At 50.2% G+C, this 11,701-nt stretch overlaps 6 protein-coding genes across 6 annotated transcripts; 5 read left to right on the top strand and 1 right to left on the bottom strand.

The window, feature by feature from the left end:
* Positions 1–150: 150 nt before the first annotated feature.
* On the top strand, positions 151–1,125 carry TbgDal_X15620 (hypothetical protein, conserved; the record flags this gene model as incomplete). Its single annotated transcript, XM_011780424.1, has 1 exon — positions 151–1,125. One exon carries the CDS (start codon positions 151–153, stop codon positions 1,123–1,125), a length of 975 nt encoding a protein of 324 aa, XP_011778726.1.
* A 1,670-nt stretch (positions 1,126–2,795) lies between these two features.
* TbgDal_X15600 (hypothetical protein, conserved) lies at positions 2,796–3,419 on the top strand (the record flags this gene model as incomplete). Its single annotated transcript, XM_011780423.1, has 1 exon — positions 2,796–3,419. One exon carries the CDS (start codon positions 2,796–2,798, stop codon positions 3,417–3,419), a length of 624 nt encoding a protein of 207 aa, XP_011778725.1.
* Positions 3,420–3,554: 135 nt separating this feature from the next.
* TbgDal_X15590 (hypothetical protein, unlikely) lies at positions 3,555–3,878 on the bottom strand (the record flags this gene model as incomplete). Its single annotated transcript, XM_011780422.1, has 1 exon — positions 3,555–3,878. One exon carries the CDS (start codon positions 3,876–3,878, stop codon positions 3,555–3,557), a length of 324 nt encoding a protein of 107 aa, XP_011778724.1.
* A 335-nt stretch (positions 3,879–4,213) lies between these two features.
* On the top strand, positions 4,214–7,321 carry TbgDal_X15580 (hypothetical protein, conserved; the record flags this gene model as incomplete). The annotated part of the gene is made up of 1 exon (XM_011780421.1): positions 4,214–7,321. The coding sequence occupies one exon, from the start codon at positions 4,214–4,216 to the stop codon at positions 7,319–7,321; it is 3,108 nt and encodes a 1,035-aa protein (XP_011778723.1).
* Positions 7,322–8,041: 720 nt separating this feature from the next.
* Positions 8,042–10,834, top strand: TbgDal_X15570 (hypothetical protein, conserved; the record flags this gene model as incomplete). Its single annotated transcript, XM_011780420.1, has 1 exon — positions 8,042–10,834. The coding sequence occupies one exon, from the start codon at positions 8,042–8,044 to the stop codon at positions 10,832–10,834; it is 2,793 nt and encodes a 930-aa protein (XP_011778722.1).
* Positions 10,835–11,067: 233 nt separating this feature from the next.
* On the top strand, positions 11,068–11,538 carry TbgDal_X15560 (hypothetical protein, conserved; the record flags this gene model as incomplete). Its single annotated transcript, XM_011780419.1, has 1 exon — positions 11,068–11,538. The coding sequence occupies one exon, from the start codon at positions 11,068–11,070 to the stop codon at positions 11,536–11,538; it is 471 nt and encodes a 156-aa protein (XP_011778721.1).
* Positions 11,539–11,701: the final 163 nt, after the last annotated feature.

Here is an 11,701-nt window from a genome sequence, read left to right as displayed (position 1 = left end):
TGGGTGCATCCAGTGAGCGGGAAGAAGGGACTAATAACAGGGAAAAATAACTACATCAGCAACCACACCTATAAGTTAGCTCGTTACGGAAGGCGAGCAACTTACTGAGAAGTTCGTATTTAGGGAAGGTTTCGAAGGAAGGCCAATAAGATGGGGGGGAGCTCGTCGGCCAATCGGAATAATCGGCCACCAAATCGTGTGTCTGGTAGTGCACCGCCACCTCTGCACATGCCACCGCACTTGGCTGGCCAATATCCAAATCAGCCGTTGAATGCACCGCCGGCGGCACCAGCACCACCATCAGTTCAGATGCCCAATTCCCCTAGTGGTGGTGCTTCTCAATACGGTGTTCAGGAGGGTCAGATTTTGAAGATGTTGGCGACCGTGGACCCCCTTTCTGTGAGGTACGATCCCGCTACGAGTACGTTAAACTTTTCTATTATAAGCTCTACCGCCTCATTAACGTACGAAGTTCACACCGGTGTAAGAATGTGTGTGAAAAACGGTGACGTGTACTATATGCCAAACAAACCCAAGATGGAACCCCCTCGCATTTCACTGGAGGGCTCTCAAACAACTAAGGACGTCAGTGTGGTCGTCGATGCATCCAACTTAGACGAAATAGAACGCGTTTACAATCCACAATATCCCAAACAACTACCCTGCGTTGTTGTCCTGCGTTACCGAATAAAAAAGTCCAACGTCTCAGGCAGCGGTGCTAGTGCAGAACCGTCATCTGTTTTCACAGAACACACGGAGCACACCACTGTGGACCTCGCGGAAAACGTGAAGCAGCGTGTCATAAGCCAAGTCGTGACCTCCGGTGGATCGGCGTACGTTGTAGAAAATCTCTACGGCGCCTGCGAGGAGAATTGTGTTGTTGGTGCACAGCCTGAGGTGGTTGTAGGTTCGTCAGCCAGTGGTCAAGGTGATGATGATGACGGACTATGCGTTATCTGCCTTACATTGCCCAAAGACACCGCCGTGATTCCCTGTCGACATATGTGTCTTTGCAAAAACTGTGCGGAGGAGTTGGTGCGGCACACACCCAAGTGCCCCGTCTGCCGAGGACCTGTGTCTACACTTCTGCATATGCCCACAGTGCCTCTCAGCTCCCAGGTATGATATTCGGAGGCTTCGAGAGGATGCTTATAATTGGAAAATTATACGGTTGTTGCGTGTTGTTGCCTCATCCGATGTACCGCGGATGCGTAAGGGTAGGTTTAAAAAAATATGGAGGGAAGAAAAGCTTCAGTGGTATAGTTGTAAAGAAGGAAGAATTTCGATTTTCATTTTGTTATAAATTGTGGTTAAACGAGGTGAAGGTGATGTGGTGGATTCGGTCGAACAAAGTAATGCAGCTGGACTGTAGAAGGGAGGAAGAAGCGTCTTGAGGGTAAAGCAGCAACGACGGTGGAACGTGAGTTTGGGAGAGGGCAAGTGAGGTTTGTGTAAAGGCTTTGGGGTGTGCTGGACGGACAATTCGGTTGAGCACCTCTGTGCATACTACAGTTCTGCCCCCCCCCCTCCCTCCACCTCATGGTATTCGTTTGTTTAGGAGGGCGGAATATGGAAGTGCATGGGGAGCAAACACAGTGGGTGGCGTACGTACGGCTGCACTTTAAAAGAAATGGGTGAGGGGGTCAGGGCAGTTTGAGGGGTAATTTGACCGCACAACGGCAACTTTTCGTTTGAGTAGTTTTCCACACCGAATATGGGATGTTTTTCTCCCTTTGCTCTTTTCTTTAAGTGTTTGTTCGTGTCTTCTTAGAGGGCTCAGATGTTCCATTCCCCGGGATTAGTGTCAGCCAAAGGGAACGGTATTGAAGTTAATTTTGACCACTTTTATCCCTATTCATCGTATCTTTCGATGTATAACATTTTCATTATTGCTTCAAGGATTGTTCAAAAGGTTTGCGACTTTTTTCACTTCAATGGGGATGGGGTTTAGTCGCGCCCTCTCTCGTGCATATTTTGGTCTTTTTTTTGTTTCAATTTTTTTTTTGCTTCCTTCATCCTTCTCTTCGATTGTTGCTTTCTGGACGCTATCTTTGCTTACGTTTATGTTTTATATAAATATTGTGTTATTGCCTTCGTGACTGCGCGCAAGTGCGCTTGTCGAAACACGCTCTCGTGAAATGGTGTTGTGCACAGTATTGATGCAAAAGTTATTGCCAATTGCTTTATGTGGATAATTTCGGTAACGACCGGATAGACGACAGTCTTGGGGGTGTTGAGGGAAGAAAAAGGAGACAAGGAAGGGAGAAGGAAAGGAAACAGAAGGAGCGAAGGAACATAGGAGCATATAGCCTATTCTTCCCCCGCCGTATTTTATACTTAAATTACCCATTCACTTGCTGTCATAATGATCGGTTGCTGACTGTAACAAGTGTACTTGATAGAGGAACCCGACGAGTAACCACGTGTCCTAACTTTGCAGGGCGCATGGAGGCGTACACCAGCGATCTTAACTTGTGTGGGTACGTAGGCAATCGTGTAGTGTAAAAGTTTTTGTTTTTTCCTCTCTGCTTTCTTCATCCCGTTGTTCTTGTGCACCAAAGTTACCGAGTGGTTTGTCTAGCGGTTTGCAGTTGCTTCGTTGTCTGCTCATAAGGCTTTTAGACCGAACCAGTGCACCACCCCGCTGCCAAGGAGGTGAACGTGCGAACAACGAAGGAAGTAGCAACGCGAGGTTTTATAGGAACAAGCTAAGGGGTCTTGTTTTTGACGAGGAACAATTGAGAAAGAGAAATAGGTTATTTGGTGGCACAGAGGAAGTAGTCCCTTATAAGCGTATGGACCAATTCACAAAACCACTGGAAGGTATTTTCCGCGATGGCATTCCGGCCCCCGTCCTCCGAGCATTTGCACCCCTGTACCAGGCACTACCATCACTCCAGGACGCTGTCAGTGCCAGCCGTGACTGCTACTACTGGCGTGCAAACCCACTGAAATGTGTGGAAGAAGACGTGCAAACGGTCACATCTTTCATGCAAGCAAGTGAAGCATCCTTCCGCCTCTGCCCGCAGCAGAGTGCTACGTTGTTGAAATGCCACATGACGGAGCCGGCACGGGCACTTTTTTTTTGTCGTGATGAAGAGTGGGAGTGGCGCACGTGCCTCATGGACCAGACGGGGATTCGTTTCTGGCCCTATGCGAATGCGCCAATCGGTGCGCCCTGGAGTAACGGTGGGCAGACGGAAGATTTCCACCTGGAGGATCGATTCTTCTACGAAAACTTTTCCTGGTGGCGGCGGAAGGCTGCGATGCTGGCGGTGCGCCGCCGCGAACTCGAGGTACAGACTCAAAGGAAGCACTGGCTGGATGAACAGTGCCAGAAAGATACGGAAGGGAAGCTGTCGTTGGTGCCGCCGAAACCAACACTCGCACCCGTAGGAATAAGCACAAATGTCAACTAAAAGACAACGGTGGGCGAGGAGAAGTGAACTCACGTGGGAGGGTGGTCACGCGTGCACCAGGTTACAGAGCCATTCTTGAATGGCTGTTGCAACGTGTGGGCGGTCGAGAGGGGGTTCTCTGTTGTATAGTTATGCTTACGTAGGGATCGGCTTCGGTGGGGTTATCCCATAGTCTCTATTAGAAGTAATAAAGTGGGAAGTGTTGCTACTACCACCCGTAAGATGGTAATTATCCCCACCGCGGGCCTTGTTCGGTTGCCGCGTGGAGCGAGTGTGGGTGTTACGGTTATTGGACCACGGTTCCCAGACCCTAGCGCAGTGTGCATTCTGTTTTGATGGCCACCTGAAGAAAAACGATCGCTGAGGAAGGAGATAAAATAGGGAGCGTGAGTAACGAAAGGAGAGATGCGCTATCGGAGAAAGTGCAAGCAAAGGTCCTACTTCGTTAGATCTCCCCATTCTTCCTGAGTGTAACAAAGGTTACTCCTACGATTGTTCCAAATATCTTTTTCCCCACTTTCTTTTCGTTCTGCTCTACTCCACAAGGGCTCAGTTTGTTAGCACCAACGGGGGTGGTAGAATTAGATTGTGAAGAGGGTAGCGGTTTGGAGCACTCACGCCCTTTTTGTTTCGAGTTCTTACACAGTGAGAAATTCCAGGTAATCCGAGGGTGGTCCCTTTTATTTTAATAGTATATATATATATATATATAGGGTCATCTAGTTTTTTTTTCACTAATAGATCTCATCTTCTCCATTGATAGAGCCTTGTACTGCCCGCTTCTGCATTAATAAATGAACTGCGACAACCAAGAAGTCGTGTCGGTGGCCCCCGAAATAACTTCCAATATCGCTGCTTCAACCAGCAGCAGCTCCCCTTCTTCGTCCCAGGCATCCCCTGAGTTGCCTGCGCGCGGTCGATGTGATGCCATCTCAGTGACAGACTCGAGCCTTCCCGATGTGCTGGAAGATGTGGCGGGGCCAGGGATGTCTCCCATGTTCAGCTGCTCCCCGCGGACTCCTAGCATTGTCCTCACCCCCCGCGAGGTGTCCGTTGAGGGAAGACTGACGTCCCACTGCATCCCGACCTTTGACTTACTAATGGTTAACAGGAATGGGGAAGAGGTATGCGCAGTTCGTGAGGGGAGCGCTCATATAGAACCACACAGACGGGACGCTTTGGTGGAGGAGCGGAACTCAGGAAACTTGTATTGCGGGGGAGGCGCAGGAGACGATGATGAAGCATTGCGGTCAAAGTTACTGACCGAGACGGCTTATTCCCAAAGTGCCGTTTTCACCTCCGGTAGTGTGGAAGAGCACCCCGCACATTTTGAAACGCTCCTCGTTCGCGGGTGCCCAGTGAATGCTGATACAAGTCATAACGACCCTACTCAGGAGAAATTGCGGTCTCTTTCACCTGTGAAGGGGGTCTACGCAACGTCAGAGACGATCACGGAAATTGCGAATGATGGGCATCGGCCTCCACTCTCATTCATGCTGACAGGCGGGAGGAACGCCAAGCGGCGTCGTCGAGGGCACCACACCAGCGCAATCACCCCAGTCCAAGCGAGCTCGCCTAGTGGTTGCCGCTATATGTGGGAGGAGGGCTCACAGAGATTTGGAGGTGCTTTGGATTTTTCTGGTTCTTCTATTATGGCTGTGGGTCAAGGAGGGGTCAACGTGGAGGGAAATGGCACTGCCGACTGGAAGCGTCGTTGTTTGTTTGCAGAGCATCAGCTCGCTGTGGCAATTCGGTGTCTCTGGGAATACCATAATACCATGTCGGCGCAGCGACAGCACGTGCTGTCACCAGCGGATGTAGACGACATACAACCGTTTCCGCCGACGTCTGGTGTGTCGACCTCCGCCGTGCCCAACGTCAACTGGGGACAGCAGGTAAAGGAGGATTTGGATGGAGAAGGAGGGATCACAAAGGGGGAGACAGCTGCTTATGGATATGAGCAGGGTGCCGATGTGAGAACAAGCGGAACAGATGAACAGCCTTCCGGTGTGGCGAGCGACGGATGCAGCGTGCAGCGACCTACCGCCTTACCGTTCTGTTGTGCCCCGGGTGCGGTCGCGCCCCATCCATGTAGTTGGGCTATTTCCACTGAAGGCGCTGAAGCAAAGTTGGTTGGGGAGATGGACGAGTGGCTCGCGAGGGAAAAGGTAGTCAGATTAAAGCAAGAACTCCTGGCGACAGCACTGCGTCAAGCCCGACTCACCGCGATGCGCACGATGCAGCGCATTGAAGAGAGGGAATTGGAGTTTAAAGCGGTGATATCAAGGTGCAATGCAGTTAAAACTGCCCTTTTGGAAAGTGAGGCTCAGGTGAAAAGACTAAGGGAGCTCGACCAAAGGAGGGTTGAAGAAAACAAGCGATTGCAGCAGAGAATAAGTGAACTTAAAGCGGAGTTAAGGGGATGTGAAAGCAACATAGACTCAAACGGTGGTTGCTTCACAGATGCTGTTGGCCTTGATGAAGGTGACGACCCGTTGAGTATGAGTGTATCTCAAACTCAGGACATTGAAACTCAGTTACTCCATGTGGTTGCTGCATTACAGTGTGGTGAGTCTCGGAGAAAGTGGGTTGCGGACCAACTTTCACACGTGCTGAGGCGAGTGAATATGGGTGTGTGCAACAAGGGTGTAACATCAGTGTCTGACCACTCGAAACTAATGGCACTCGTTGAATCTTTGGAAGCGCTCAAATCCTCAGAGATTGTGATGCTGTCTGAGGAGTGTGGTACCCCTGTAGTTTTTAGAGGGGATTCTGATGCCTCAACAACAACGTTGAAAGGTTGTGAAAGTACTGCCGAACTTTTACATTGCGCCGGAGAGTGTGTAGCTCAATTGGAGAAGCGGATGAGGAACTTATACACCCACCGCTCGACGCTGCGTGTAGAGATGAAAGCGACTCCCGTAGCGTATGATGTATGCGAGAGGGAAGAGTGCCAGTTGGCACAGCGGCCGCATCTGCAGCCAAAGAGAGTAGAGCCGCAAAGGAATACATGTGTGACAGGTTGTGCTGCGAAAGAAGAGATAACTAACAATGTAGAGGAGAATGTCTGTCCATCGCATCGAAATGATACTGAAGCACAACTTTCAGTCGATTCAGAGTTTTTGGATGTGAGAAACCGTGTGCCAGTCTTGCATTCATTGTATGACGGCGGTTTGGCGCACCTACAGAAGCATCTGGAACAACAACTGGACGAATTTAGTCATACGTTGCGTTTGATGCTTACTGAAGCAATCAGGTGGTTATTCCAACAGCAGTCGATGAACGTGGTGGAAAATAAGGGAAGTCCCGCCATAGTTCGGATACAGCATAGCCGGATGCCCAAGGGACCTTTTGAGGAACAAAAGGAAAATCAACCAATGCAACAGGTAGGCCACGGCTTCCAAATTCAACCTTTAAGCGTGTCTGCAGTTAAGAGCGGTTCGAAGAACCGCATACCCGGCTTGTTCATACACTCGCAGGGGCAGTCGAAATGGACACCCATGCCCAGTCCAAAGCCTGGTGGTGGGGTAGCGTACCCCAGGGAAACACCACGGAGTCTGCCGCCATCACCACTTAGCGGCAGAATGACGTTACCACCCTTCGTTTTTGAAGATTTCGCGGGCCGAAGATCAACAGAATCTGGTAAGGACGCATCTGCCGATGGGTTTACCGCTGCTAGATCGCAGCTGGGTATTGACGTTGTGGCTCCGTTGGGTAGGCAGCAGGTGGTTACAGGCGAGTTGACCCAACGAAGGTCCGTGTCTTCCCCAGGGCGATGTGACTCACTGTATATCCACTCATGCAATGCAACTAATAGCAATTCCCCCAGATTGTTTCCCCTTTCGCAAAACGACCCCAACCTCGCGGGGAGGTGGGCGTCAGTGCGTCTGTGCCGAAGATAGATACGGCAGAACAGATGCCGCGCGTCTGTGGCCAAGCCAATGATGTGGTTTGTTATTTTGATTTAGACTTTCACAACAATAAGGGATGAATTGTGGTTTTCATTTTTTATTTTTACATTTTTAGTACTTGGCGGTTGGATGACAGGGGCTATCTATTGATGCTAACAAGCGTGTGGTGTAAGTAATAAAAGTTTCTAACGGAGGTGCCAACAAAAATTTTGTTACTAACAATCGTGCATTCGTTTACAAGGGTCCCTATTCACATTAGATCAGCAGGTTCGTTGCTTTTGTCATTATTATCATGGTTTTCTCTTCATGATGTCGTTACCAACTGTTACTCCTCCTCCGTATGTAAGTGTTCGTTACCACCGCTCTTATTGCCACTTCCCACAACAAATGATTTTAAATTCCCTTTGACGTTGCAATGAAGCGAGATGTTTGTTTACGAAAGCAAGTTATTGTCGTTACCGCTGGCTCTGGAGGGTTCGAAGTCGGTTGGTACTTGCAGTGAAAATCCTTAAACCAAGTGTTACTGGGTAAGAGGCACCGCACTGTCCTTCGCTACATTTAGTTTTCATCCTTCGTATTTCTGTGTAGAAGGGTCACTGTGGACCAGCTTAAACATCTAACTTTTGCACTGTTTTGTCTTTGTTTGCATCGTAATTATACTCTCGTACCACCACTGCTGTCAAACGATGGTGTTTTGGGGAAAAGCTGATCATGTTCCCCCCGGTAGCACGACGGGTGGTGCCTCGCTTTGCGGTTGTATGTCCTCGTGGTACCGCCACTCGATACCATTGCGGCCCATCAAGAGGTGGGGTAACTCAAGGGAACGGTCACCGTTTAGGGAGCACAAATACGAGCTCGAAAGGGGAAACGTCAGTAGTTTTGAATTCAACTTCTGTTGCCGTGCGTCGTTTTCTTCGTGAGCAACAAAAGGTATCGGTCCGCTGGTGGGAATCGCCAGGTCGCGTCGATGCGTTACTGACATTGTTTCTGGACCGTAGTCATAGTGGTGAACTCCACCCGCTCCTGGCGGTGGAAGTGACGAAGCGTTTGGGATATGCGGTCGGGCCGGAGGGATGTGGGTGGGCAATACGATGCGGACACTCAGGGGGTTCGATAATTCTATTAACAGAACGTTTACTAACTCCTCTAATTCCCCTTGTTGCGACGCACTCGGCGGTGCGACCGCTGCTGCCTGTGATAGTGGAATGGCTACTCAGTGTTGCCAATATGCCAATGCAGATAGTTGTTGGACACGTGGCGCTCTACGTCAACAGCCTCAGTGAGATGAGTTTGGAGGATATGTCCCGCCACGAGTGGCCGTCTCTGGAGTTTTTGCTGCACAATTTCGCCCGTCGGTCCCTCCATATCAGTGACGAAGCGGTTAAACAAGAAGTTAACGATGTCATATGCAAGATGGTGGCGCTTTTTGGTTTATGGGGCCAACGCCACCCAGCGGAAACGGGGCAACCGAGGAACTGTTGTTCCGCATCGATAAATACTGTAACTGATTCTCTGGAAAAATGTTTTTTCTGGAGGGGCGAGGCGCCGTTGCTTATTCACGGCAGCGTTCGCACCGCTTACGCGCGGTTCTACAACGACTGGTTTGATACCTCACGCCGGAGCACTGGTGGTCCGGCAACTAACAGTCCTTCTTTGAGTGTTTTCGTTGGGGATGATGATACGCTGCGACGCGTGTTGTTGCGGTTGTCAGTTGATTCACGGGTGGGAGTTGGGAGCAATGAGGAAAGAGATATGACTTCAGCGCCCGTGGTGCCTGTCGAAGTGAAATTAAAGCTGGACGAGCCGTCTGTAATCCTCCGATGTATCGTACCGCTGGCCGAATTTGTCAGCCAAGTGCTTGATACCGGTATCGGGACGCTACTCCCCCTTTCATTTGGGAGCATTCAAACAATTATTTACAACGCCATCAGTGAGCTACAAAGGCTACAGGGACAGTCTGCAGAACACCACTACGCGCTACTTCCCCATAAACCACGTGTTCATGCTCTCAAGGACCTTTGTGAGCGGCTCGTGTCCGACGTTAAAGAAAAGATGCAGCAAAGCCAGTGCCCGTCAGGCGGATCGGTTGGTGATCACGTATGCTTCCCAGGAGCGGCCCCACAGCAGCAACTACAAGTGCTTCACTTTTTTTACCGTGCGGCGCGCCACCTCGTAAGGGCCGTGATGGTGGAAAAGAAAGCAAGCCTAATGGAAGAAGGTTGTGAAGGATCTGTGCTTCTTGCGGGAGGCACGGTTGCTTCTCGCAATGACGTTGCCACCTTGCTTCGTAACGTTGCCTTCCGTGTTCTTGAGACATCACTGCTACGCTATTACAATGCACTTGATGAGTGCTCATCTCACTCCAGTGTGTGGAGGTCACTCGGTGACAATGGCGAAATTACCGCAGCCATATCCGATATTGAACACCACGCGGGAGGCCACTCGCCGCTTTTCACTGCACGACACGTCCTTCAGCATCCCTTCCAGCAGGATGTTATAGCGGTGGTGGAAGGACTGCGCCTCGTAGCAATACAGGCCCTTGTGCTCCACTCACAGCAGTGCGTGAACTGGTTGAAAGGAAGAGCCTACTCGAATACAGCGGCAAACGCCTTCTTCGGTGTTTGGGAGAGAACAAAAGTTGGAGGGAGTAGCTTAACGAACCATAATCAAAGCGGAAGGGAGGACTCCGAATCCGGGAAGTTTGACATACAACGGATGATGCGCCATCGACTTCTGTGGACAATGTTGTTGTTGCACCACGAATACTGCTCGTGTTGTGACCCCGGGGGCAGAGAACAGGAAGCGCATTGGCAGGCTCCTTCTAACTGTATGGTGCTCCGTTCGTTGTTGGATATGCTGGTTCCAGACCCCACTTGTACGGAGTTTAGTGCATTTGGTTGGTCTTACCCTCTCGGGTGCGACGGTCAGAACTTGTCACTACAAACGGGTGGCAGTGGCGACTCGGAGTTGTGGAAAAGGCATGTTGTTTACCCTCCCGCACACCGTAGCTTCAGCGGCGATGCGTCGCGCTGGGACCTCCTGGACGAGCTTTCGCCCACACGTGACTCTAGCAGAAAGTGGTTGTGGCTTGGGACCACTGGGTCTGTGCGAGAGGCCTGCGCTATAGTGAACCCCACAGGCGGCACGGCATCACGTTTTGTTGGATACCTCCTTCCGTGGTCGACGGTCGCAAAGAGCAGGCATCCACTCCGCTTTTATGATGAAAGCGGCCAATCCGCAGCTGCTGCTGCATCGTTTGATGCAGCGGTGGGGACCTTAGTCCGCGGAAAGAACAGTAAAATGCCTCTCCGCCTGGTTGGTGTACAAGAGGAAGTGGCGTTTTTCCGCGGTATGGAGCACACATCGGAGTTGCTCCTGTGCCCAGGCATTCTTGTCACCAACCCGTGGACTCAAAGCAAGGACCACATGAAAAACTCTGACAGAAATGTGCCAGATAACATGGAGGGCTTCCTTGACAATGAAGTCTACGATTTCCTTGATTGAAACGCGTTGCCATGTGAAAAGGGTGTACGTGGGGGTGAAGCGGATGAAACACATTTAGGGGAAAAGGCGTAGGGGTCGTTTGCAAGCTTATTATCCCATTGGTATCTTCGTGGTTTTGGTTGTTATTGTGCATCTGTGAGTGCACAAGTTTGGTTGTGCTCCGGGTTTCTGATTCATTTGTCCCTACCATTTTTTACCCTCGTGTTTTCACAAAGTTGGTCAGTCTTGGGAGGATGCTGCACTGTTCACAGTGGCTCAGACACAGAGTGAACGATCGCGGAGGGACCGCACACAACTTTGCCTTTGATGCCTTGACAAAGGTTTACAGAGACGCAGTGTATGGAAACAATTTATCACACTCTGGAAATTCTGTGACCCCTGGACATTCTGCAGCCGCTGCGTCCACAGCTTCTCCAACGTCTCCTGCGGAAATGCAGCATCAATTACCACGGGGACCTCGAATTAGCGGTGTGCAAAGGGAAATACTTCAACTCTACCGTGATCTACTCAAGGAAACCAGACGAATGAGGGATCTTCGAACGCAGGCTAATCTTCGCCGATTCATACGGTCCGAATTTGACAAGGGTGCAAACATATCGCGGAAGTATATTACTCGTATCGAGTGGCAAATGAATTACGGAAAGAATAAATTGGATGAGTTGCGACATATGAGTCCAGACATGAGGTTCTCATTGGTACACTAGCGCACATTGGACGGAGTGAGGAAGGAATTAGTAAGGCGTGATAACAGTTTGTGTCTTTTGGAGCTGGGTTAGTTGAGCAGTTCCCTTACTCACTTCGCTTTGTATCTGCTATTGAACATGTTGCACTATTGTTTTTCGTTATCGTCATAATCTCGTGACGCAT

This window comes from Trypanosoma brucei, chromosome 10 (genome assembly GCF_000210295.1).
Source record: "Trypanosoma brucei gambiense DAL972 chromosome 10, complete sequence".
NCBI classification, from domain to species: Eukaryota; Euglenozoa; class Kinetoplastea; order Trypanosomatida; family Trypanosomatidae; genus Trypanosoma; species Trypanosoma brucei.
The sequence above is the reverse complement of the archived record's forward strand: the minus strand, read 5'-3'. Positions and strand labels throughout refer to the sequence as shown.